Raw genomic sequence first — 27,542 nt, 5'->3', positions numbered from 1 at the left:
AGAGGTCATTTACATTCTGGGAAATTGGCAACCTCTGGAAGAATGAAAATGAAATTCTTTGCCATAGGTGTTGCTTCAGGGAGAACAATGATTTCGGAAGGAGCAATAATACACTCTGGAGAAAGTTGGCTGACCAGGGAAGCATCTGGTTTAGGGGGCAAAATGAAACTTAAAATATGTTCTTTGCTCAAATTTAGGAAAGGGGGGGTGGGCAACAAGACCAAAACCCTGTAGGAACTTAAGTCTTTCTAATGTTGTCATGATTAGATCTTAAGCTCTTTTGTGTGTGTGTACAAGGTGTCACTGAATGCTCTTGAATTTGTGTGATATTTGTTCTCCTTGTGGTGAAAGTCACAGTGAAAAGGACAAGAGACCAGAGGTCTACTTTCCTTTTAAACTCTTATGATGTGAGATGCACAACTATTGCAGGGGCACATTGCAGGCCACTGAAGGACTAATAAAGCTTAAGTTAAACAAAAAAGCTTACATGCAGAGGAAGTAGAGATGTAATTTAAAATCATGATCCTGGAGTTCCCTGGTGGTTCAGGGGCTTAAGGACCTGGTGTTGTCACTACTGTGGCTCTGCTTAGAGCTGTGGCTCAGGTTCCATCCCTGGCCTGGGAACTTCCACATGCTGCGGGTGTGGCCAAAAAAAAAAAAAGGAAAAAAACAGCATGATGTAAATATCCTTATGTAAATGGCAGGGAAGATGAGATGAGCCTGAATAAACAGGAAAGAGAAAGAAAAAAAGGTCAATGAGTTTGTGCTGTAAGAACAAAGCTTTTAATTCATGTCTAAGCTGTAAAGAGAAATAATGCTTTAAAAACATCTGCTGTCATTCATTTCTTAAACTATGTAGTGAGAAGCAATTTGGGAGAGGTGAATGCTCTATGGTGTCGGGGACACAGCATCCTGTGTCCTATTCCTTTAGCTCACATGCCTCAATCTCATAATCTTCAGGCAGCAGAATGAAGAAGAAAAAGAAACTGCCACCATGTGACATTCCTTCCTATTTCTACCTACAAGGAGACTGGAAAATATTGTCCTTATGCTTGGCAGCTGTGTGTAAAAACATCCGGATACCACCACAGACGCATGAAAGATTGGAGGTTGGGCCACGCCTAGTACCCTCCGCCACAAGCATTCATTTCGGAGTATTGCAACCTTGGCCACGTTGACACTTGGGGTCAGATAACTCCTTTCTGCGGGGGGCCATCCTGTGCATTGTAGAGTGCGGGCAGCAGCACTCCCTTAGTTGTGACCATGTGAAACACTGCTGAATGTCCCTCGGGAACATCTTCCCTATGCCCTGTGGGGAAATACCTGTTCCACTGTGTGCAGAACTATGTAAGTCTCTGAGCAGGAGACAAAACCCAAACCATAAATGAGATAAATTTCAGACAGTGATGAGTATGAACATACAATATGATGCCAATCATCACTAAAATAGGGCAACAAATAGGGTTGGGATGCAGGAGGTAGTGTGCACGTACAAATGCTGAGGGAGAGCACACAGCTCGCTGCACAAGGAATCTGAACGCAGGAGCGGTTGGTGGGGCAAGTGGACTGAGGTGAGGCTGGAGAGTAGGTGGGGGCCTGATGAGGCCTTGGGAGTTTGATCTGAAGTGCTATGGGAAATAATCATTAGGCTTTAAGCAGGGAGTGCTAAGCTTTCTGAGAACCTGTGCACAGGGGAGCAATGAGAGGGAAAGCAGGGAGCCAAGCAGGAAGTTGTCGTAGCCCAGGCAAGAAGTGATAATGCCTTGGTGTGGCAGTGACAGTAGGAATGGAGATTTGAAGGAGAAAAAGAAGAGGGGAGATGGCTAAGGCCCTCTTTGGGGAAGACCAGCTGGAAGAAGAGTGTCGGGTTTCCACCCATTGTGACATTCGATCCAGCCCGTTACAGATTTGTCTTGTATGTTCCTGCTTTAGTTTCTTGCAGCTGCTGTAACAAATGACTACACACTTGGAGGCTTGAAACAACACATTTACTGTCTCACAGGTCTGCTGTCCAGGATCAGCTTGTGTGGTGTGCACGGTCGTGCTCTCACGGGAGGCTCCTACCTGTCCCTTGCCTTTTCCAGCTCTGGAGGTCACAGCACTCCCATCCCTGCCTCCGTGGTTACAACGCCTGCCCCTCTTGTGTGTGCTAAGAGCTCCCTTTGCCTCCTTCTTAAAAGGATGGCTGTGACTGCACTTAAGGCACACCCAGATTATTCAGGATAATCTCCCCATCTCAGGATCCTTAATCTCATGGCTTGCCATGTATCATATTCACTCTTGCCAGAGAAGAATATTCCCAGGTTCCGGGGATTAGTACATGGATATCTGGGCAGCTGTTGGAAATCACTTATGTCTACAGAAGGAGAGATGAATAAAGTTGTATGCTTAGAGATCAAGTGGAGAACAATACCGTGAAATAATGCTATTTAGTAAATTGATTAAAGAAATGCTAGAAAAAAGGAAATATTTTTTATTAGTGGAATTTCAAGAATTCTATGAAAGGTAGGCTGAAGGATACATTCCAAAGGGCTTCACAGATAACCGTTCTAGATATTGGTCAAGATATAAAAGGACGGATGTTTGCAGGCTGTATAGTGGGTCCTCAAATGCAAGGTGTATCACACGTCAGTGGGGTTGGGCATGGCTCTTCTCTGCGGTGGGATGCAGATGGGATAGTGAGAAGGCTGTGGATGAGGGGGTGGGAATGCAGAGCCAGACCAACTCACAGAGGCAGAGCAGGATGACAGGAGTAGGTGCATCCAGGCGGCTGTGGCTGGAAGGTCTGAGGAAGCAGTTAAATTCCAGTCTCCTGATTGGGGTTCTGGGTAATCTAGTTACCAGTACTGGGGTCCAAGATAGGGCCAGGCAAGCAAAGCGGATGAATAAGGGCAAATTCTAGACGCTCAGCTAGAACTTATAAGTGTGACTTCTTGGAGTCTGGACTTTCAAGGTAGACTTGCAAGCAGGAAGAATCTGACAAAACTCAAGTAACTGACAGAGAAGGGCAAGAATAACACTTTGTGTTTGAATCTATAATACAGCCTAAGATTAGAAGTCATTATTGACAGTAGGAACACAACTCAGTATACAGTCTAAATCCATGGAGTACGTGTTTATGATAGGATTTTCTAAGCACTATCACTGGCGAGGAGAGTCCTAAGAACCAAAAGGCAGAGTCTGAGATGCATTTGGTGTGATGCAAAATACACAGACACAGGGGCCAAACGTCCTGGTTCATACCTTGGCTAGTGTGTGTCAATATTTTGTTTGGCAAATTATAGTTAATTTGTATATAAAAACTGGAGTGATATCTGGGGAACAAGGACACTTGAATTCTAGACTCGAATCCTCACCCTGGATCTAACTATCCGTGTTAACTTGGGAGAGCTGCACACTTTAGGGGTTTCACTTTGCAAACCAGTAAAATTGCGGGTTGAGGACTAAGAATACTTACATGGACACTTTAAAGTGCATTCTGGGACTTTTTCAAATCTTTCGGCTCTTCAAAGGTTGCCCAGACTTTCTCCTGGCTGTATCGTCTGAATAACTTTGAGAATCATTGTGTTCTCTTAGTTTATAGAGTAATCCTTAAATAAATGTTATGATTCCCTTTTGGAGATGAGAAAATGAAAGTCTAGCAAGTTTGCGTAATCTTCAAATCATGTGGTTATATGAGTGGTGAGGCTAGGATCAGAGTTTGGTTCTGCCAATTCTAAAGCTGTGCATTTTCTACTTTTCTGTATGTTTTTCTGTTATCACATTTGATTCCTGTTCACCAGGCCAGGATCCCAAACACTCAGTATCTACATCCTCACCCTGGTAGCTCACACTTGGCTATTTCTAAATTGCTGCTTGTTCAATTTTCTCCTCTGTCTGCGTTCCCTTGCCTTGTTATTTCTGGTGCTGTCAGCCCATATGGTCTACCTCCCATTTCTTACTCTGCTAAATGTCTCCTACATGTCTGTTTTCTATAGTAACTCCTTTTATCTGAAATGAAATTCTTATGGACTTGCTCATTTCACACACTTTACCATGAAAACAATTAAATATGCCATGAAGTTCATGCTAAATGATAATAAACAAAATATAAAATATCAGGAAAGTAAAAACTTCAGTAATTATCTTCTATTTTCTTTTATATTTAGGTTTTTATGAGACAAGGAAGATGGCTTTCAAGTCTAAACACTGGAACAACCTAAATAACATTAATATTACAATCATCCTCTTTTAAAGGAAACTAAATGAATAGCTGAATGGAAAAATAGCTTTCAGAATACAGAAACATCTCAGAGAAACTGTGACACCAGTGTATGTATGTTTGAGGTAATGTCTGTATAATTAGTAACTCTCACAGCAATGGGCAACACTGCTTTTTGGATATGTTATACATTAACTTTCTAAGTCAAAAATTTCACCTTGCAAAATAATTTCAGTTGTGCTATGGCAGTTACGCAGATAGATGTAAACTCCATTCCAAGATGGACTTTAAAGAAGTAGAATGCTTACTAATTACGTGTTATTAACACAAATGCAACAAAAATAGTCCAACAAGTGCAGAAGCACAGTAACAAAAATATAATTATCAATATAGCTGTCTTATGAGAGTAAACTATAGTACAATCAGGTTTAAAAAAACAACTTAAGGTCACTGTGTTTATTTTTTGCTCTTCCTAACTCTTTCTGATAACTATAGTGGCTAAATTCTAATCATTTATCCTCATTTAATCTTCCTATGAACAAATCTGCTGATATTGAATACTATTTTCCAATACATCATCATCTGATTAAGTAATTATTATTACTGGAAATTCACTGAAGCTTTCAAGGCTATTTAATGGTTTCATGCACTTAAAAATCTAATTTTGGAAATAACTAGCTAATGAATTTTTCCTGTTATTGGTAAACAGCCACCATATACCAGTGTTACTATCAGTATCTAAACAAGGTGTTTGACATGCTTATATTTTACTTCAGAGCTGGAAGACAGGCTTTACAATATGTCTGGAACATCAAATATTGTGATAATGCCATTATGATAAGAGCCTATACATGTAGCATTACAAAAAATTCTGGCTGGTATATTTTTCTGAAGTGAATTTTAAATTTTCTAGAGGCTAACATGATAACAAATTTGTCATCTTGACATGGTGTATCACAATCTTCTTTCATAAGGTTCACAGGCCTTTCTTACTGCCTTTCCGTGCATGATCCTGCAAGAAAAAAGTATGACCTAGGTAGTTATAGTGAGAAACAGATTCATAAATAGGACAAGTACTTTTAAAAAACATTCTCTTCTCTGTGTATAGTTATTAACTATGAGAAAAGTCAAATGAAAATATAGATTGAGATGGCATGCCCACTGTGGCTCATCAGTTTAACAACTCGACTAGTCTCTGTGAGGATGCAGGTTCGATCCCTGGCCTCGCTCAGTGGATTAGGGATCCAGCTAGGTGGGTTAATGATCCAGTGTGTTGCCCTTCAAGCTTCGGTGCAGGTCACCATGCGGCTCAGATTCAACCCCTAATCTGGGAACTTCCGTTTGCCGCAAGCATGGCCCTAAAAAGAAAAAGAAAGAAGGAAAATATAGATTCAGAAAGCCTCAAATTTTAAAAAACTATGAAATTTGTAGTTTTACTTGAAGAAGTGTCTGGGGGGAAAAATAATACCCCTGATAAGTTCACTTTTGCCCCTGCTTTAATCTAGCTTGCTTTCATTTCACAGGATGTACTTGGGAAACAAATTTCTAAAACTCCCCTCTTGCAAACTCAATTAGGATTTTTGGCAAAGAAAGAATGAAGGGAACCAAAAAACCCATATGGGATGGCCTTATCTTTTTTTTCCATTCCTCAGATATTTGCCAACAGAACTAGCTTCTCAAATTATACTCTTTGCTAATCACAAGATGACTATAATACATCATTTAAAACTGGGGGGAAAATGGCATAGAAATTAATCTTAAGAGATCATTTGCACTAAGAAGATAGACATCTACACTGAGAAAAACATACCACAAAAAAAAAAGGAGTTGTAACGTTACTGCCTTTTATGGAAAGCCCATCAAGCTGCTGTTCAGGCTGAGCATTAACGCTTCTAAGAGCACCTTTTTTTCCTTCCTTCTTTTTTTAAAAGTTTTATTGAAGTATAGTTGATTTATAATGTGATAATTTCTGATGTACAACCAAGTGATTCAGTTCTAGTGGAGAAGAGGAAATTCTAGCACACTTTTGGCAGGAATATAATCTGGTACAATCACTATGGAAACCAGTATGGAAGTGCCTTATAAAACAAAAAATGGAACTACCGTATGATTGATCCAGCAATTCTACTCTTAGATATTAATCCAAAGAAAATGAAAACACTAATTTTGGAATGAATGGCCAATGAGGAACTGTTGTATAGCACAGGGAACTCAAGAGCACCTTTAATGGCAGGAACTCTAAGCAATCAAGTCAGAAGACAGGACAAGAGGCGGCAGTTTGAGTAAGGTGCTGCTTTTATGTGCTGATACATATCTCACCACTTTAGCAGAGCTAAATGGAGCTGCTATTCTAGACAAGTCCCTTAAGGGTGATTTTCCAAAATGAAATTTAAAAAGAGGCCAGTGCTGATGGGTCTGTGCTGCCAATGACCCTTAGTAAGTCCGTGTTTTCTAGAAGAGAGCCAGGGCAAACAAGGAAAAGCAAAGACTACATATTTTGAAGGGAGTGTTTTCTAATATTTATTCAGTGCCTCTAACAGGGAAGGGATCAGATGGGGAAATCCAAATGGATTTAAAAGATGTAAAGTGGAATTTGCGTAAAGAAACCAGCTTTTTCCTCTCTCACCTGTTTCCTTAATCTTTTAACAGTCCTTTATTTTTATGATTTAAATTTAAAGTAAATCAAGGATGTATAGTTGAAAAGCTATATTTCCCAATGAACTGTGTGATGTAATTCAATTACTGAGGTTGGTTTAACCATAGAAGTAAAATTCATGAAGGACAATTTGATACAGCTTTTTAGTGTAAGTGATCTACAGCAATCTTTGGCTTCTCAAGTGGGTTCAGAAGTTGAATATCAAAGAGTAAGAGGCCGCTTTCTAAGACAATGGTTCTCATTTAATGACACTTAAGTCTCAGACTCTTATTCAGGTTCTCACACTGGACAATGGTAAGCAGGTAGATGGGAAAAAATTGTGTCCAATAAAGAAGTTAGCACCTTATGGTTGTAGAGAGTTATTCTTATTTAAAGATAAAGTGCTTTCATGCACAGGATCTGATTTAATGCTTACAAGATATTACGATCCTCATCTAAGTACTGAAGAAGCCAAGGTGCATAAATGTCAAGTGATTCACAGGGCTGGTAAGCCATGGAACTGAGAGCTTTTTTCCTTCAAACAGCTTTTTATTACAGGGAATTGGTTCTCTAGGTGATGAGAGAGCAGACCCACTAAACAGTAGTAAGGCACCTCGGGGATTACCAACAGCAGAAAACCACCACCACTCTTCAGGCTGGAGGGCAATGCGGGGGATAGCGTTACGGATTCCAGGAAGGAGGCCCACCAGATGGAAGCTGCCCATGGGTACTGGAACCGTGGAAAGAGATGAGACAGCGGGAGAAAATTTGGGCTTTCCCCCTCTTCCCGCCTTCAGTCTCCTACCAGTGCCTCCCTTTGGCTGAATCTGCCAGAAGCTAGGGAATGGATCCCACAACCCACGGTCCAATGACTAGCAGAGAGAGAGAGCATGGTGGCTAATGATGCACATTCTGGAGAAAGATATCCTAACATTGAATACTATCACTTTTCAGTGATATTGGGCACATTATTTAACATTGCTGGGTCTTGTTTTCCTCATTCACAAAAGAGGTTATTAAAATATGTATTTTAATTTGGTGGGCTATGAGAGAGTATGCAGGATAATATATATAAAGCTATCAGCTAAGTGCTTGGTTCAGAGAATACCCTCAGTAAATGCTATCTATTAAGTATTTCAAAAACCTAGATATAAGCAGAAATTAGATCAAACCCTAAATGCATCAAGGCTCTCAACTCTAGGCTTGGCATTTGGCATATATGGGATGGGGTCATATTTTTTTTTCTTTTTAGGGCCGCAACTGCGGCACTGGAGGTTCCCAGGCTAGGGGTCCAATCAGAGCTACAGCTGCTGGCCTACACCACAGCCACAGCAATATCAGATCTGAGCTGTGTCTGTGACCTACACCACAGCTCATGGCAATGCTGGATCCTTAACCCACTGAGCAAGGCCAGGGATTGAGCCTGTGTCCTCATGAATGCAGGAAGGGGTCATTTTTTCAAAGACACAGGTATAATGACTATATTGGGAAGGGATTGCTCACGAAAGCTTTTGAACATCTTTTATCAAGAATGCATAAGCTGCAAGCTTAAGCTTTTTTCTGGGGAAAGAAAATGGATTGAGGGCATCTCGATGTCACATACATTCTTCAGGGATTAAGAGAATTACTAGCTGTTTCCACAATGGGGACATTCAGCAGTGGCCACTCGCCATGAGAAAATGAGGGTGGATTCCTGCTTCTCTTTTTGCCATGGTTTCTGACACCAGGGACAGAATCCACCAGTGCAGATACTCATTCTTGCACCCTGACCTCACAAATGACTATGGGTATCCTGGATTTGGAGCACACGGGGTTATCTATCCTTCTCTGTCTGCCCCATTGTCTAAGTAGGCTAATTAAATCAAACATGCAACTCAACTGGGAATACCAGATTACAAATGTTCTCTGGACTCTCTCTTGACTGGTTCTAATCAAGGTGAAAGTGGCTGGATGAGAGTAAGTCATCCTTTCAGTAAAACTTCTAGAGAGGAATTAATACTGACAACAGTGAATTATCAGCCATTATTCTTTGGGTGTTGACTACCAGACAGGCACAATGCTCAGCACCATTCACATTCTATTTAATCCTCCCAACAAGCCAGTGAGCCTGGTGTTATTATTGTTCTGATTTTCCAGATGAAGGAAAGTGAGCCCCAGAACAGTGACATAACCTGCTTGGGATTGCAAAGCTAGCAAAGTTTATTAGTTGTTCCAGGACTATTAGTTATTCCAGACTAAGAGTTATTCCAAGTCTGTGTGATTCAAAGCTATGAGCACAGTGCTTGCTTGTCTTGTGCTTGGCAATGCTACTTCCTCAAGATACAAAGACCACTGATATGCAGGGAAGTGAGTCCAGGACTAAGGCTTCTAATACAGGGAAATAACTATTGAGTTGTAATTGCTAATAGGCCTTGAATGAAAGCCACCAACGCTGCCAAATTCTCAGGATAAACCCAACCTGAAAGCAGAAGAGCACAGACTCTCCATCTTGGGAGGAACTGGGAGGGCCAGGCTTACCTCTGGAATGGTCTCTTCCCCAAATTCTCCCCATACATGGTCAAAGCAGGCTGGGAAATCAATTCAGGTCAGGGGCTGGAAGCCCAAGAGAGAAGAGGAAGACCAGCCCTAAATGGGGGAATGTAGGGAACTGACTCTTGAGGGACTAGAGGGCAAGAGAGAGAAAACCACGAGAGACTTTGTGGTTCAACGACAAAAAGGTGTCCTTCATTTCCATTTTTCAAATCCACTCTGCAGGTGAAACATACATTTAAATGCCACAGGCTTTGTCCTAAGATGTTTAAAATAGTGGGACAGAAGGAGTAGTGTAATGTGGATATTCAGTCTTTGGCTTTATTTTGACATTCACAAGGCAAATATTCTAAATGGCAAACTAAATTTTCCTAGACCCAGTTTCTCTCTCTCTCTCTCTCAGGTGGAGATTCCCAGCCTAGGGGATGAATTGGAGCTCTAGTCACTGGCCTATGCCACAGCCACAGCAATGCCAGATCCGAGCTGCATCTGCAACCTTACACCACAGCTCACGGCAACGCCAGATCCTAAACCCAGTGAGCAAGGCCAGGGATTGAAGCTGCGTCCTCATGGATGCTAGTCAGATTTGTTTCTACTGAGCCATGATGGGAACTCCCAGTCTGTTTTTCAAAGCTGCCATTTTTATGGCTCATTTCTTTTGCTCAAAACATCACCAAAACTAGAATGCTGTAAGTTAGCATAGCAATAATTCTCTATGTTATAATTATCTTGTATTGCATGCAATATTCCAATCTTCACCCTCCACGTAAAAACTAGATTATTTAATCACTTAGCGAAGTCAAGATTAAGTACATCCTCTTGACTTGGGAAGGACAAATAACCCAAATAACTGATGTAGGTAATTACTATTTCAAAAAGCTGAGGCCATGAAGTGGATGTCACCCACCTGAAGTTCTGAGTGTTCTTTCAGGAGTAAGTCGTACTCTTTTGAAAGTCGCTCTGATTGCACCTTCATTGTCATCACATCGTTTTGTGCCTTAGAAAGGGCTAGAAAATAACAAACAAAACTTAAAATTTTTATTTTGAAATAATTTCAAATTTACAGAAAAGCTGTAATACTTATATGGAAAATTCCTTTGTAGCCTTTACTCAAATGCACCAATTGTTAATGATGTGGACATTGTTACTGTATTCTCTCTTTCCACATACACACAATTATTTTCTTGACCTATTTGAGAATAAGTTCCAGACATCATGCCCCTTTACCCTAACTACTTCATTGTGTGCCTAAGAATAAAGATACAGGAGTTCCCGTCATGGCGCAGTGGTTAACGAATCCAACTAGGAACCATGAGGTTGCGGGTTCAATCCCCGGCCTTGCTCAGGGGGTTAAGGATCCAGCGTTGCAGACGCGGCTCAGATCCTGTGTTGCTGTGGCTGTGGCGGAGGCCAGTGGCTACAGCTCCGATTTGACTCCTAGCCTGGGAACCTCCATATGCTGCGGGAGCAGCCCAAGAAATGGCAAAAAGACAGAAAAAAAAAAAAAAAAAAAGAATAAAGATACATGCATAGTACAGTTACCAAATTTAGGAAATTTAACACTAATCCTTAATTGCTTTTTTGTTCTTTTGCTTTTTTTTAAGGGCTGCACCTGCAACATATGGAAGTTCCAAGGCCAGGGGTCGAATCAGAGCTGTAGCTGACGGCCTACGACAGCCACAGCAACGCTGGATCCTTAACCCACCAAGTGATGCCAGGGACTGAACCCGTGCCCTCGTGCATACTAGTCGGGTTCTTAACCTGCTGAGCTACAATGGGAACTCCACAGATAAAACTTTTTGTCTCTGTTAAGCTATATATATATGATATGATAAACATTTAAGTCTACATATTGTGGAGAAGACAATGAACAAATGTGTAGAAGGAAAGAGTAGCGTAGGATGGACTGGAAAGATTGTGGGAACCCTGAATAGCTCTGCATATAATTCTGCATTTGTAAATCTTTAGGGTAGGAGTTACAGGAAGGAAAGTGTGATTTATAACTTCAAAGTCACTTTTTTGGCAAGATGAAATTAAATTATAGGTTCTATTTATAAACAGTTTGGTTTCCTTTCCTCTTGAGAAGCCATGATACGGGCATTTTTATATATGAATATCTAAGTCATTACCAACCAAGGTGGCTTTTCTATCAATACTTTCTAGACTATTGTGTCAAATTAAACTCTATGCATTGTTCTACATCTGCACTGCCCAATAAATGCTCTAAATCAGTGTTATCCAATATGGTAACCACTAGCTACCTGCGGCTATCAAACTCTTTAAATGTAGCTAGTCCAGTTGAAGAACTGAGTTTTAAATTCAGTTTAACTTAAATTTTTAAACAGCCATACATAGTTAGTACCTAGTCATTCTGGACAGCCATTACTTCCACAGATCCACAAATCTAAATTAGGTATTAAGAGTTGAGTTCGACAAGTTTAATGTGTCACTTGGTAAAGAAAAGTATGGGTTAGATGTGGAGGAGAGATTTCTGGTAGTGGTTATATTTCCCTGGGACCATAGCTACAACATAAAGATTGGGCATGAGGCATTTCCAAGATGAAACTTGAAAATATAAAACATGGTTTATTTTTAGGACCTTCCTTACTAAAAATGCTTAAGAGCCTGGACTTTTGGTATGTAACAAGCAGGGAAGATTCCATAACTTAATTATGACTGAACAGTCTGGAGCTTTTATTAAGCAATTCATCTTAAGTTAAAAATGATTTATACTTATATTTCTCCATGAATTATTTAATAAATTCAATAAATCTTAGATATCAACTCATTAGATCCTTATTAAAGAAATGAAAGATACCATTTTTTCTCAAGAATTGTTAGGAGAAAGATGAGTCAGGTGGGCCTACAAATCTGCAAAAGCAGCTAGAAAACTACTTGGACAGCCAAAAGTTTCTTCTGATCATTACTGGGATGAAGCTACAACAAAACAACTCCAGGCAAATCCTGTTTTTCTTACACTTATTAAGCCAAGGCATGAACTGTGTTTCTGATTTTATTTTGTATTTCAGTGGATATTCATTACCCTAATGAATACCATCTTATTGTTTTCACTCCAATTAGGAGAGCCTGTTACTTTCTCTAGGAGCCTTTTGGACCGTTTCCCAGTCCTTTTTCTATCTCTCATTTTATAAAAATTACACTACTCTGTTTTGGTTATCTTCTACCTCCTTCTGGAACTGCTTTCATGACTAAGGGATTATATAAATTTGTTATCTGACATTTGAATATGCTTGTTTTACTTTGAACCAGGTTATTTTGGAAACAGCATATACAGGGAAGACATAAGACAGGGAGGCTTGAGGTGATAGATCTAAGTCACTGTTTCAATTTTCTCATCTGCCAAAATGAGCTGCTATCATTTGCCAGTGGTGCTATGCAAATGCTGAGATTATTTCAGGAGAAAACTGGCCAGATTCAGTTATGTTCACTAAGAACTTTTTGAGGCACATGAATTATTTATTAATATAAAGAATAACCCCAGGAGTTCCCGTTGTGGTGCAGGGGAAACAAATCTGACTAGTATCCATGAGGATGAAGGTTTGGCCTCCGGCCTCGCCCAGTGGGCTGGGGATCCAGCGTTGCCCTGAGCTGTGGTGTAGGCTGCAGATGCAGCTTGGATCCTGCATTGCTGTGGCTGTGGTGTAGGCTGACAGCTGCAGCTCTGATTCCATCTCTAACCTGAGAACTTCCATATGCTGTGGGTGCGGCCCTTAAAACAAACCAAAACACCCAATTAATGTTACAGTGACAGATAGGAAGCCAAAATGCTAGTGTAAAATGACATGTAAGGAGACCAAAAAATATTTGTGCCAAACCTGTATCTATGGTGCAAAATTTTAGAGACATTGGCATGATAGCTCAAGTTGGCTGTTGTACAACAGCTGTGAGGATTGGGCCAGAGGAAGATATTTTTAATTTGAAAAATTTCCATACATCTAGTGTTGATTTCTTTTCAGTTCACTTGGTACTATTTTTGAGAACTCAAGAGTGTGCAGATATAAGAGCTACGTAGCACTTAATCCTTACATGTACTATTCCTTTACAGTGATCAATCACTGGACTGTTAATCCACAGTAATGACTCCAAAATACATAGAAAGCAGACACACAAAATTCTGTTCAATAAAGAACATTTGTTGTGGTTTTAATCATATTATGGTTATTTTTGTACACGCCTATACTGCCAGGTACACTCGGGAAAGGTTTGTTTTATTCATCGCTTCAATCATTACCCACTCTCTTTGAAACTCACATCCATACGTTGATAAGGTGTGTGGATTCTACTTCCTTTATCTCTTGCCAGTCCATCCATACATTCACTGATCTCTGTCAGCACTGTCCTCCTTCCTAGTTTTAATTATCAAAACGGATTTGTTTCTTAGCTAATTGACTGATTGTCCACAGTAGTGTCAAAGTGACTGCTTGATCCTCTGCCTAAAAACCCTCCAAATGTTAACATATAAACATGGTGAATGAGGCCCTTTATGATGGATCCTGAGCCTACTTTTTCTTTTGTTCATACAAGTGACATGTGAAAGTTCCTGGGCCAGGGATCAAACACCCACCACAGCAGTGACCTGAGCCACTGTGGTGACAATACCAGATTCTTTTTTTTTTTTAACGTTTTAGGGCCACAATGCGCATATGCAAGTTCCCAGGCTAGGGGTCAAATTGGAGCCACAGCCACGCCAGATCCGAGCCTGCAACCTACACCACAGCTCATGACAATACCAGATTCTTAACCCACTGAGCGAGGGCAGGGATCAAACCAATATCGTCATGGATCCTTATCATTAACCACTGAGCCACGAAGGGAACCCCCCCAACACCAGACTCTTAACCTGATGAGCCATCAGGGAACACCCCTAGGCCTACCTCTTTCACTCTTAGATGCTTCTACCTTATTTTCTGCTCCAGTCACACTGAGCTTCTTGCAGTACTTCAAAAAGGCACACTCTTTCAGTTACATGCTGCTCATTTTGTTAAAACTTCCTAGCCCATCTTCCCACCCTAATCTCCCTGCCTTACTCATTCTCTCCCATTTCATCTGGCTAATTAATATTTACCCTTTGAAATGTCAGGAAATTATCTCTGATCTCTTCTGCTGGCTTCTACTTCATCTTGAGTGTAATTTTAATATAGCACTTACCATGCTGAAGTGTAATTACATCCCCACCAGACTGTGGACTATTCAAGAAATGAAGCTGTGTCTTGTCTCTCTCTCTGTTCTGGGCACTTAGTACTGTGACTAGCACATGGTAGGTGCTTAAAATATGTTCCTTAAAGGAAGGAAAGAACAGACAAACAAAAAGCCTAACATTTAAGCACCTGAAAGAGTCACTTGCTGGGAACCAGTTCTTTTTTTCAAAATAAGATGTCCGGTAAGCAATGAGGTGTCACTTTAGTTACCTGATGGGAATCCTGGTTGCAACCAAAAATAGTTACATCTTTTTTTTTTTTTTTTAATGCTTTTTAGGGTCATGCTATGGCATATGGAAGTTCCTAGGCTAGGGGCTGAATCGGAGGTATCACAGCCGTAGCAATGCCAGATCTGAACCTTGTCTGTGACCTGCATCACAGCTCACAGCAACGTCGGATTCTTAACCTACTGAACGAGGACAGGGATCAAACCGGTGTCCTCCTGGATACTAGCTGGGTTTGTTACCGCTGAGCCATAATGGGAACTCCATAAATAAATTAATAAATAAAGACATATCTGTACACAAAAGTTACAAAAATTTATGTAGATACTCTATCCTCAAGGAGCTGGAGCAAAACTCCCTACTTTTTTTTTTTTGGTCTTTTTAGGGCCACACCCATAGCGTATGGATGTTCCCAGGCTAGGGATCAAACTGGAGCTGCAGCTGCTGGCCTATGCCACAGTCACAGCACCATGGGATCTGAGCTGTGTCTGCAACCTACACTGCAGCTGACAGCAATGCCAGATCCTTAACCCGCTGAGCAAGGCCAGGGATTGAACCCTCGTCCTCATGGATATGAGTTGGGTTTGATAACGGCTGAGCCCCAGTGGCAACTCTAAAACTCCCTATTTCTTAAGCATGAGCTGCACATGGTGACTTCCTTTCAAAGACTACATTATGGAAAAAGGGGGGGAAAAAGTAACTTTGAAGTAGAGAAACCTGACAAACACTACCTCAGCTAGGAGTTTAAGGTCAACATCAACAGTGGTGAAGTGTGGGTGTGTATTCTTGATATAATATGATGAAAATGGCAATTTACCTCTGTGACTTTCTTCTGAAGTCCCCAGATACCAGTCTAATTATGGAAAATATCAGAAAAATTCCAATAGAGAAACATTCTACAAAATAACCAGTACTTCCCAAAACTATCAATGTCTTCAAAAATAAGGTAAGTCTGAGAAACTGTTAGAGTCAAAAAGAGCCTATGGAGAAATGCAACTAAATGTGGTATCCTGAACGAGACAGAAAAAAGGTGAAAACGGAGGAAATATGAATAAAGTACGGGCTTGGTCAGTAATAATATATCCATATTGGTTCATTAATTACATAAATGTATCATATCAATATTAGGCTTGGATAACAGGAGACACTGAGCATGGGGTACATGAAAAGTCTTTGTACTATCCTGCCTAGTCTCCTATAAATCTAAACTTCCTTGACATAAACTTTATTTTTAAAAAGTACAGTGGGAAAGACCTTACACAAAACATATGTATTCCAGACAAAATATAGTAAAATTCTTAGGCTATAAGTACTGAGTAAGAACCTATCAAATATGACTCCCCAAATTCCCCTGTTTTAAATAAATGAAAATTTAAAATTTTTTGTGTAAAATCTTATGATGTTTTAAACTTTTTAGAGTATGTATTAAAAAACCCACCAAAGTAGTAATAAAGTCATTGAGTTGATAGTGAGGAGGTAGATAATAGAAAAGCAGATATTCTAGTGAAGCAGCATTGACCTAATACATTTCAAGAATATCGAACTATAGGTCATTTAACCTTCATGCATAAATCTTATGTGTAAAAGGCTTAAGTTACTTTAGAGAAAAGTTGAGGGGCAATATGATTATAAATACCTTATAATATTTAAAATTAGGGTTCATAAAACAACTTTTTAGGGTCTAAATGTACAGCAAATGTAGAAGGGTGGTGAGAATTAAGCTCCTTAACAGCGATGACAAATCTTTACTGTTTTCATCCCAGTCTCTAACTTCTGAGAGTCCATGAAACATAAGAATCCTTCCAAAGGTTCCTACTGCTCTTGATGGTAGGAGATGAAGCTGGTACCAAGATGAAACTGCCCCAAGACAAGGGAGTCATCCACATGTTTATCCACTCAACGTGGGATGCACACCAGCATCAGGCATTCTTCTAAGCGATGAGGATGAAGAGACAGCTATGGTCTCTCCTCTCATAATACCCATTTTCTGGTCAGGCAGGATGACACACAACAAAGAAACCGACCAACCAATAGAGGGTGGTGTGCAAGAAGTTAAAGGAGGGGGGTGGGCTAGAGAACGACTGTGTAGCTACGTTAGGCTGAGAAGTTCCTCGAAAGAGGTGAAATTTAAGCTACTATCCATTCTGTCTGCTGAGGGTGCCTAGAGAAGAACACACCTAGGTCCAAGTCTTATTTTCTAAATACCATTCTCCACTTAAAAGGCTCACTGGAAGAATGGTTGATTCGTGGGCTAGAGGAGGAAAAGCAAAAGATGAGCTTGGAATATCTTGTTATACCAGAATGGCAGCGCTGAAGAATGGGGGCCTGACAAAATGGGACACAGCCTGAAAAGACTCCCACTGGTCAAATCTGAGATGATCGGAACAATAAAACATAATGCTTATAATAAATTATAACCAAATGAATATATTAAACAAGCAAACATTAATAACTGGGGGGAAATGGGAAAGCTCTTCCTTACAACAGTAGTGCATCTCATAAGTGGAGAAGGGATAAGGGAACTAGAAAATCATCACAAAATATAAAAACAGTAAGTGAGAGGAAACTATGAAAAGAGGAAAAAGGATAAGGCAAGTATGTTTCATTTGGGTAAGTAAGGATACAGGGCATTTTGGGGGTATTATTTTTGCATCTCTCCTGTGATTTGAATCATTATGTGATTTGAATTTATGATGTCTGAATAAAAAGTTAAATGGAAAAAAACTGTTACGAAGTAGAGCAACGGGGCAGTGAGAGAAGAAATATAAGATGAAAGGAAGTTTTTGGTTCTTTGGGGGGGAATAAGAGATGCCAAAGGATGTTTGTAGGATGACAGGAAGTGAGGAAGAAACTGCAGAAACAGTCAGAGTCCTTGAGAAGCATAGCTGGGTTGGGAGCCACAGCAAAAGATGAGGGATTAAAACTTAATCCATTGTAGCCTAAGAACAGGCAGAGGTCAGAGCCCAGCTGGGGGAAGATGGCAGTTTCAGTGGTGAGAAGATGTTTTTTTATTAATTCTTTGTGCCCAATGATTTAGAATTTAGAAGTGAGATGAGAAGATCTAGATTTGGAGAGTTGAAAAAGCGAAGATTTTAGAGAAGTGCAATAGGACTGCCAGTGTTGAGGGCCCGCTTGAATGCAGTGACCATTATTTAAAAGAAGTAGTTCCTTCGGCAATGCTGACATGTTTAGGCACAGGTACCAAGTAGATGGATATCTGACCATCACAAGCTAGGTCCTTGAGAAAGGAGGGGAGTGAAGAAGGAAGGAGGGAGAGGTAAGGGAGAGGGGAAGGAGGGGAAGGAGGGATGCAGTTTACAGGAGACTAATTATGATGAACTATGAAACTTAAATTGGATGAGGGAAGAGAGGGCAATAGGGTTTCGGGGTGAAATTTATTAGTATTTATTGAATACTAGGCCTGGAACACTAGGTGCAAGGTGGGACAAAGAGCTGACTTAGATGTAGTCCCTCTCTTCACAGCACTTATAATCTAAGTAAGAAAGACAAAGAAACAAACAAAAATTTCAACAGTGTACACTATTAAGTAAGTAATCACAAGGAAATACAGAGGTCCAGAAGAAGGCCACTCAACCCAGCTTGAAGCGAGAGAGTTTCAGGGAGGCTTCTTAGAGGTAGCAACGAGGAGCTGAAGGACGAGCACAAGCTATTGGAGGGTAAAGAAGAAAATATTAGAGGCAGACAGACCTGCAGTCCTGGGAAGAGGTGAAAAGTGATGAAACACCACCGCAGGAGAACTAGAAACTTCCATATTTAATAAAGGAGAAGGATAAAATTTAGACCGGACAAAGTGGGGGCAGGCACAACTGGAGATGACACTGGAGGACAGATCACAGAAGACCACGTGTGCCATTGTGAAGAGCTTAAAGGTGACAGGAACCAAGAGAAAGTTTTAAATAGTGCACAGGCATAATCAGATCTGGGGTGTTGAAAAACTGCTTTAGTGGCAAAGAAGGCAAACTAATGGCGGAGAGACTAAACTAGGACATGCTTTAGAAGACTGCCTACTTTGCAAGAGGAGGAGTAAGACATTTCTGGAATAGAAACAAAGCTGCCCAAATAATTAGAGAGTAACATTAATGAATAAAACCAAAGACAGCTTTATTTTTCACATGCAAATAACAAAGGGGAAATGAATGACTTTTTTGCACGTGTCTCAACTTCTCCACCATCACTGGGTATACTGGTGTGCGCAGGCCTACCCTCTGGGTTACTGCGAACATGAATGAGGTTTATGGGTAAAGCGCTTTTGGGTTTTAGAAAAGACATGGACTTAAGGCATGCTGATACTTATAAAGATTACTGGCACTCTGGGCCAGGGAACTGATGAGTAGGTTTTCTAATTTAATAAATTAAATCAGCCCCACTGTTACATTGTTGGCGAAAGAAACATCAATATATGCATAAAGACTTCCTTCATTAATCTTAGTTAGGTTGCTAAGTAATGTATTTAAGAAAACAATTTTGGCTCTGTTATTTAGCAAAGAGTAATTACAGATTACATTAATGTGCCTGCTTTGCACTTAAAAGTCAGGATGTACATTTTAGGCAGAACACTGTGTAGGCATAGCTTATACAAATTGCTTTGAAAAGGCTATGCTTTATAAAGCAATTTCATGTGTATGCACAAGGAACACATAGACTCCAGAAGAATTTACAAACCATTATATATGAGAAGTGAATGAGTCAATTTACTTTGAGTATAAAAACTAGTTTTACCATATATAAGCATATATAATTTCTTAAATTATCTGATCAACATTCAAGAAGCACTTAGGTGCACGGCAAATTTTATAACAATAGTAACAGCAGAAACCAATCTCTTCCCTATCATCTCATTTATACTGAAAAAGGTATTATTCTTTATTTGAAGACCCTTAGTAGGGGTTGGTAAACTACTTCTGTAAAGGGCCAGATGGTAAATATTTTTAGCTTTCTATGCTTTGTGGACTCTGTCCAGTGTACTTAACTCCACAGTCACAGAAAATACGTAAACAAATGATCACGGCTTTGTTCCAATAAAAGTTAATTTCTAAAATCAAGGCAGTAGGCTGGATTTGGCTCATGGGCCATAGTTTGCTGATCCCTGTCCTAAAACACACTTAAGAGTCTTAACACTTTCTCTTAGATTATAAACATAGTCAAAAGAATTATAAAACATCTGAACACGAGAGGAGAAGGATCTAACTGATACTGGAAATTTTAAGAAACCTCCTAAGAAGCTCCCCATTTTATCTCTATCAATTTTCCTCAAGGAAAAAGAACAAAGGCTCTACAGTCAGGGGTGCTGCAATGAGATTTTGCTTCAGGAAGAGAAGGTTTTTCCTTCTTTCATTTTCCAGCTCATTTTCCCAGGTGACTGCTTTTCAGAAGTGTTTTCAGAGCAGAGTTGTCCAGCTTAATTTCTATACGTTATTTGGCAGCAAACACAAACCTGGCACAAGCTGATCCTATCTGTATGTCCATCAACATAGAGAACTATGCTTGATTACATCCTTACCATCTGGAACATTTCTGTTATTCAGTGTGCATTCGGCATTCTCCACTCCATGGTGGTTTTTGTTTTTTTAGGGCTGCACCACTCCATGTTTTTTAGTAAACTAATTCATATCATACAGGGCAAGAAATAAATTGTTGTCAGTTTATGTGTATATGCTGGATCAATCCATCTGGGCTATAAGCTCTTCAGGGAAGAGACTGTTTTCTCTTGCTTTAATGCCCCTCAGGGAGCTGATAAAAGCTTCTCCTCAGGTAGCATCAGTTATGCCTGCTGGTTTTGTCAATGGAAAGATATCCTTGAATTTCTGTCTCAAGTTACTATCATCCCTGTAGCTATTGCCTTCTGGTCACAGGATGACACTAAAACAGTTTATTTTACATGTACAGGCCTGGAAACAGATAAAAAGCTCACAGAAAAGAAAGGTGAAAGTAGTCCACAGCAAGAAAGCCTTCTTCTAGTTTAATAATAACATAAACTGCATGTGGAGAAACATAAACTAATAAATGTCAATATATCTTTTATTTTTAAAAAAAACCTTAAAAGGTAAAACCTGACTAAAAGGATGGGTCAGTTTTAAATAACTGATATTCTATAAATTATATACGATCTATAGCCACATCTGTCAAACTATGCTATTCTTTCAAAACATGGGACTTTTATTTTTCAGTTAATAAAAGAAGGAAAGGAGATGTTAAAGAAGCAGAAACTTCCATAGGAGTTATCAGAAAATATGTTTTTTCTTATTCAAATAATAAAAACTCATTTAAAAGGCCATAAAGCAAAAAAATGACTAAAACCACTTTTTTTTTTTTTTTTTTGGTCACACCCACACACATGGAGTCCTGCCAGGGATTGAATCTGAGAGTCACAGCTGTGACTTATGCCACAGCTGCAGCAACACCAGATCCTTTAACCCACTCTGCCGGGATAGGGATCGAACCTGTGTCTAAGTAGCAACTGAGTTGTTACAGAGACAATGTCAGATCCTTAACCCAATGAGCCAGTGGGGACTCCTACCAAGTTTTTTAAAGGATTACAAATTTTAAAATAAGCTGGTGGCTTCGATATAACTGCAAGTTAAAGACTGTTGAGTTTGGAGTTCCCTCCTTGGCATTGTCACTGCTGAGGCTTGGGTTTGATCCCTGGACCGGGAACTTCTACATGTTGCAAGGGTGGAAGAAAGAAAGAAAGGAAGGGAAGAGAAAAAAAGTAAAGAAGAGAAAGAAACAGTTTAGGACTTCTTGCTGTAGTGCAATGGTATTGGTGGTGTCTCTGCAGCATCAGGATGCAGGTTTGATCCCTGGCTTGGCACAGTGGGATAAAGATCTGGCATGGTGCCAACTGAGGTGTAGCTTACAACTATGGCACAGATCAACTGCGTCTTTATCTGATCCCTGGTCAGGGAACTCTGTATGCCGTGGGGTGGCCAAGAGAGAAATAAAAGAAAAGAAAAGAAAAGAAAAAATCACTTAGGATCATATTAAATAGAGTCATCTATTGAAAAAAAGATAGTTCACTCCAACAAGAGTTTGCAACTGTAAAATATGCTTAGGTTAAGACTTTGAGAATCTATTTATTTATTTACTTACTTACTTATTTTGGCCGTGCCTGTGGCATGTGGAAGTTGCCAGGCCAAGGAATGAACATGAGGCAGAGCAGTGACCTGAGCCACCCTAGTGACAATACTGGGTCCTTAACCCACTGCACTGCAAGGGAACACTGGGAATTTATTTTCAGATAGATAGATGGCTCAAATAGTTCCTCTATATGGAACTAGAAACCTCACAGTTTTAACTTTGTATAAAAAGCTTTAGGTCTTATTCTTGCTTAAGACTAAAGAGGCAGGAATTTGGGGTTACTGGTACATAGAATAGTAGTTATCTTGTAATTTTTCTCTCTTATCTGGATCTTGAATTTCTCTCATAATGCACCTCAAATATTTTCATTCCTTGGTCCCTATGTTAGCACGACTTGTTTATTGGGGGTGACGATTCTTTTACAAACTCTAACATCTTTAAGGATAGGAAAGTTGGCCTGTAAAAGGAAATGCTAGAATGCTAGTTCTTTTCAAGGTCAGCCATGGTGTTTTGGAAGCATATCCAGGAAGAGAACTGAATAAACTAGTTCAGAGTTGAATAAATGAAACCTTGTAGTTGATAAACTAGTTTAAGTAGTGTTAGAAGATTCCATTTCCTAGTCCAACTCTAAGATCCCTGTTATATGTTGCCAATACTTAGGCACAGAGAATGAACCTTTACCCACAGTTTCTGTTTTGCTTGTATACATTTTATTTAGGTACCATTTAAAATTTGCTTTAAAGTACTACTCCTGGGTATTTATCCAAAGAAAACTAAAACGCTATTTAGAAAAGATACATGTACCCCTATGTTCACTGCAATATTATTCACAATAGCAAGATATGGAAGCAGCCTAAATGCCTGCCAGTAGATAAAATGGATAAAAAAGTCTGACATACACACACGAATACTACTCAGCCACAAAAAAGAATGAACTCTTGCCATTTGTGATGACATGGATGGACCCAGAGTATATTATGCTAGATGAATTACGTCAGAGCAAGACAAACACTGTATGATTTCACTTGTATGAGGAATTTAAAAAAAAAAAACAAGAGAATTTAAAAAAAGGGAGAGACCAGATTTGTTGTTACTTGAGGTTGGGGGTGGGGAGAGGAGACTCAGATGAACATAGTTGAAAGGTAGAAACTTCCAGTTAGTTATAAGCTAAGTAAGGACTCGGGCTATAATGTACAACATTATAAATACACTGAACGCTGCTGTATTTTATACATAAAAGTTGTTAAGAGAGTAAATCCTAAGCGTTCTCACCACAAGGAAAAACTTTTTTCTGTCTTTATTTTGGTACCTATTTGAGAGGGATGCTCACTAAACTTTTTGTGGTAATCACTTCATGATGCGTGTAAGTCAATTTATTATGCTGTAGACCTTAAACATATAGTGCCGTATGTCAAATAAATTTCAATAAAACTGGAAGAAAAAGAAATAAAACAAAATTTGCTTTATCCTCAATAGGCATGCTTTTTAAGGACAGTTTAAATTATGTTCCATGTTAAATGATCTTACAATGAATATATTATTTGAAAAGTTCCTAAAAAATTGCTGATAGAAAGAAAAAGAAAGGAAGGAAGAAAAGGAAAGGAAGGAAGAAAAAAGTACCAAAGAATAAGGGCAGGGTCAAGGAATTTGCCTCACTTTTTTTTTGGTCTTTTTCTTTGCCCTTTATGTAGGACAAGTACACTAGAATAGTACTCAGCCTCCACTATTAGACTGGCAGCCCTGACAACTTTCAATGTGGCATATTATGGATATACTTTTGCTCCTCAAGGAATGAGAAGGAGACATTTCCATACACAACTCATTCACTTTTAAAATCCTATCTACTTTTACCACTGCCTGAACACAAGCAATGACTGTACAGCATATACTTCCTCTAGTTTTAAGAATAAACTCTGCTAAAGTATTAAGAATAAATACAGGGGAGCTCTCCTAGAAGAGTCCTTTGGAGTCATTCTTCTTGGACATCAGAAGATTTTCCACTACATATAATGTCTGTTCTATGAGAGCTTGTGAACTTTATAAATTCTTCAGAGCTTAAGTTCTCATTATTCATGGCAGTGCCCTTTCCCAATTACTCCACACACTGGGACATCAGAGTTACCATTAAACAGATCATTAAAAACAACAGATCAGGTCTTTACGCCTGACTAAGTTAGTCCTGAGTGTAAATTGGGTGCTTTGGGCCATGCACACTCTCTTTTGGCTCACTAGGGTCACAGTATTGCACTGAAGCACAGGTAATTTACTAACTCTGGTCAAAATCCTGAGCTGGTGGTAAAAACTGATGGGGATACTCGCACTACTGAGAGACTGAGTGCCCTTATTACCTGCCATCAGAATAACACTTTTCCAACTTGGGGTGAATCAGTTTAAATAGACATTTGGATTCATGCTTTGCTTCCACTAATATATTTGGAAAAAATGTTTCATGTAAAGAAACACCAAGAGTTCCTGTTGTGGTTCGGTGGGCTAAGGACCTGATGTTGCCTCTGTGAGGATTTGGGTTCAATTCCTGACCTGGCTCAGTAATTAACGAACTGGCAAATTGATGTTGCTACAAGTTGTAGAATAGGCTACAGATGTGGCTCGGACCCGGTGTTGCTGTGGGTTGTGGCACAGGCCTGCAGCTGAAGCTCCAATCTGATCCCTAGCCTGGGAACTTCCATATACAATTCATATGGAAAACTCTCTATTTACCTCTATTAAAAAATAAACTACATTGCTTTTCTACTCAGTTATCAAATATAAAGAAACTTTCTGAAACAATTCTTAAAGCACTGTCAGCCTCACTTTTAGAAATCAATAAATATATTTGAATGGTACTATGTACAAAGCACTGTGCTGCTGAATTCATTCAAATCTTGTATAATTAATTTCTTAGTTCTTGTCTCAATGAATGGATTTGACTGGTATAGGCCAGGACAACATAGCCAGGGTTATATTTCCTTTAGAAATAGAACTTTGGGGAATTCCCTTCGTGGCTCAGCGGTTAACGAACCCAACCAGGATCCATGATGATGTGGGTTCAACCCCTGGCCTCGCTCAGTGGGTTAAGGATCCAGTGTTGCCATGAGCTCTGGTGTAGCTTGCAGACATGGCTCGGATTCCGTGTTGCTGTGGCCATGGTATAGGCTAGTGACTGTAGCTCTGATTCGACCCCTAGCCTGGGGTGCACATGCCATGGGTGCAGCCCCAAAAAGACCAAAAAAAAAAATGGAATCTTGATCTTCTCAAGGTCAGTAATAATGTTATCTAAAATAAAAACTCTGGGTAAATGAAATGTGTTCATAAAATACTACATATCTTGCAGGAACCAAACAGGACATACCCAAACAGGTAAAATCTGCTTTTACCTCAACACTTTGAAGGTAGTTTTGCAGTCTACACTTCAAACACAGAAACTTGGTATCTCTTGTTATCAGATTATAAACAAAATGCCTATATTATCAAAGAGTTCATTTTCTCCAAATATCTGAATTACCTGTTCAAGAAATATTGAGTTTCTTCACATTAATCAAAATAATATGAATTTAGAGTTATACATCAGACTTGTGAGGTTAAAGCTCAAAGTATCTCAGAAGTGGAATTTTTGAAAGGCAAAGGGAGAAAAACTAAGCTGGCCAGGGTTAAGAGAGGTGTTAAGCTTTTCTTGTCTGTACTACTCTGCTTACAACATAAGGAAAAGGATCCTTGACAGATATGAAAAAAAGAAGGCAAGAATTTATAATAATTTTTAAACTAATTAAAGGCATTTTGGAAATAGTCCCTTGCATTCTTCAGAAGGATTAGCAGCAATATTTTGTGCTGGGTAAAAAAAGAACACTATTTCTCTTCTGAAATGTCTGATTACTAAATTTATTTTCATACAAATGTTAAAACTTCATGGTCATGTTCCAAATCTTTTGGAAATGCAGAAGAGCCAACAGTGCAAACTATTACAGGATTTAGAATTTTGGGCTATACTATACCAACCATATATCAACCCTTGTCTAGAAGGTTAATTTTTTAACCTATGGCCTCTAAATGATTTTCTTTTTACTTTAAATAAGGAGGAAAATGACTATATATTTCATATCATATGAAATACCCTATGGATGCTTTTAAAAACAGAATTAGCTTTTATCTTTAGGCCTTCCATCTCAAATTCAAATATATCTTGGTGAACTTAACCCTACCCAAACAATTTAAATAGATAATCAATACCAGCAAGTTATAGTATAGAAATGTCAATTATACAGAGGCCTATTTTTTAAAAAATCCAGCCTTACAAACGGCATAAAGAAAGTCTTTGATTCAGTCACTGACCATTCTCCAGTTCATTTGCAACATAAAGTAGTGGAAGAGATCTGAAACTGGAGAAGGTCTTTGCACTGATCATCGTCTTGACTCTGGCTGAGTTACCCCAGTGTCTGGACTAAATCAGGCCTGTCAGACGCAGGAATGTTGCTCAGGGATCGAGCCATAAACTTTTATTCCGAGCTTCCTGGAATGCCAATGGCCTTGTGGTATCTACTTGTTTGTGCTCTGCGGCCCCAGGCAATAATAACTTGTTCTCGAATAAGATGAAGAAAACTGAAATAGCTGCCTTCAGTGAAATGGTGTTGGGACGCCCTAGCCCAAGCCCTCACTGAAATGTCTTTTGGAATGCTATGTTCAAACTCTCAGCTGACATCCCAGACTGTGACTTACTCTATCCCCAGCCATCTCTTTCAAGGAACGTTTTCTGGCAGGTAGAAAATATGAGAGCTTGCGATAAGCCAGGTATTTTCCTGTAACCAAAACTGTCCCCCTGTGGTTGCTTCTTTCAAAGAAGCAATACACTATGATGGAAAAAGGTGATTCATTTTCCAAAAATGTGTTTACAAGCAACTCTTTAGGAACATATAGCTCTTTTGCTAAGGCAGGAACATCTGTATTTACAACACAGATCTGAAACACCTACATGTTTTTTTGCATAACAGAGCATGTTTCTCTTGGCTGAAACAATGTTTTATCTTCATATTTGAGCAGGAATTTATAAATAGGTCACTCACTGTTTTAGCCAGAAGAACATTTAGCCATTAGTTTTGTTTTGGGGAAAACAATGAAGTGTAGTAGCATAAAATATCATGATACTTTTTCTACTTCTGCACACGCATACACCGTTACCATCTGAAACCTTCTTTAATTCAGTTTGCAGTTTTTCCTTGTCTTCGACTAGTTTTTTATTTTCTTCTTCCAAAATGTGATCTTCTTCTTTGCCATAGTTTTTCAAAAGCTATCAGAAAAGAGAGTTATAGAAAGAAGTAAGCTTGGATTGCAACAGTCAGACATTCTTCCAGGAAAAGAGCTGAATAACATATTTTAAATTACTAGTCTTTATTTTATTCTTTGTCCTTTTCAGTATTTTATACTTTTCTAAAATGTACTTTTGCTAACAGAAACTTGATACTAGGCAAACACACATACAAAATTTCTTCTATGATTAAAATCTCTGAAATGAAAATAACAAGCATTTCTGGTTAAGTTAAATTAAAATTGTATTTTCAAAAATATTCAGATAAATAATGTGAATGTCTTTTCCTTAACTGAGTGATGTAAATCTAAAGAAAAAACATTGTTCTGAAGATAATATT

The 27,542-nt window shown here is 39.2% G+C and overlaps 1 protein-coding gene and 1 non-coding gene across 6 annotated transcripts in view; both read right to left on the bottom strand.

The window, feature by feature from the left end:
• Positions 1-2,450: 2,450 nt before the first annotated feature.
• Positions 2,451-27,542, bottom strand: part of BCAP29 (B cell receptor associated protein 29) — a 45,639-nt gene continuing 20,547 nt past the window's right edge. For 4 of the 5 annotated variants that reach the window (XM_021102603.2, XM_084977458.1, XM_021102604.2 and 1 more), the window contains exons 6-8: positions 27,076-27,184; positions 10,273-10,373; positions 2,451-5,213 (exon numbers count right to left, since the gene is read on the bottom strand). In XM_021102603.2, coding sequence (XP_020958262.1) covers positions 5,178-5,213; positions 10,273-10,373; positions 27,076-27,184 — 246 coding nt within the window. In that variant the 3' untranslated portion in view covers positions 2,451-5,177. Of the gene's footprint in view, positions 5,214-10,272; positions 10,374-15,461; positions 15,662-27,042; positions 27,185-27,542 lie in introns of those variants that run through there. The other variant, XM_084977457.1, reaches the window with a different exon arrangement.
• On the bottom strand, positions 23,590-23,724 carry LOC146400089 (small nucleolar RNA U109). Its single transcript, XR_014816940.1, has one exon. It is a non-coding gene; the product is annotated as a small nucleolar RNA U109 (small nucleolar RNA).

The sequence above is a fragment of the Sus scrofa genome, chromosome 9 (assembly GCF_054392235.1).
Source record: "Sus scrofa isolate SSC_HxYL_T2T_F1_AM1 chromosome 9, Sscrofa_HxYL_maternal_Yorkshire_Landrace_v2.0, whole genome shotgun sequence".
NCBI classification, from domain to species: Eukaryota; Metazoa; Chordata; class Mammalia; order Artiodactyla; family Suidae; genus Sus; species Sus scrofa.
This window is presented reverse-complemented; position numbering and strand designations above follow the sequence as displayed.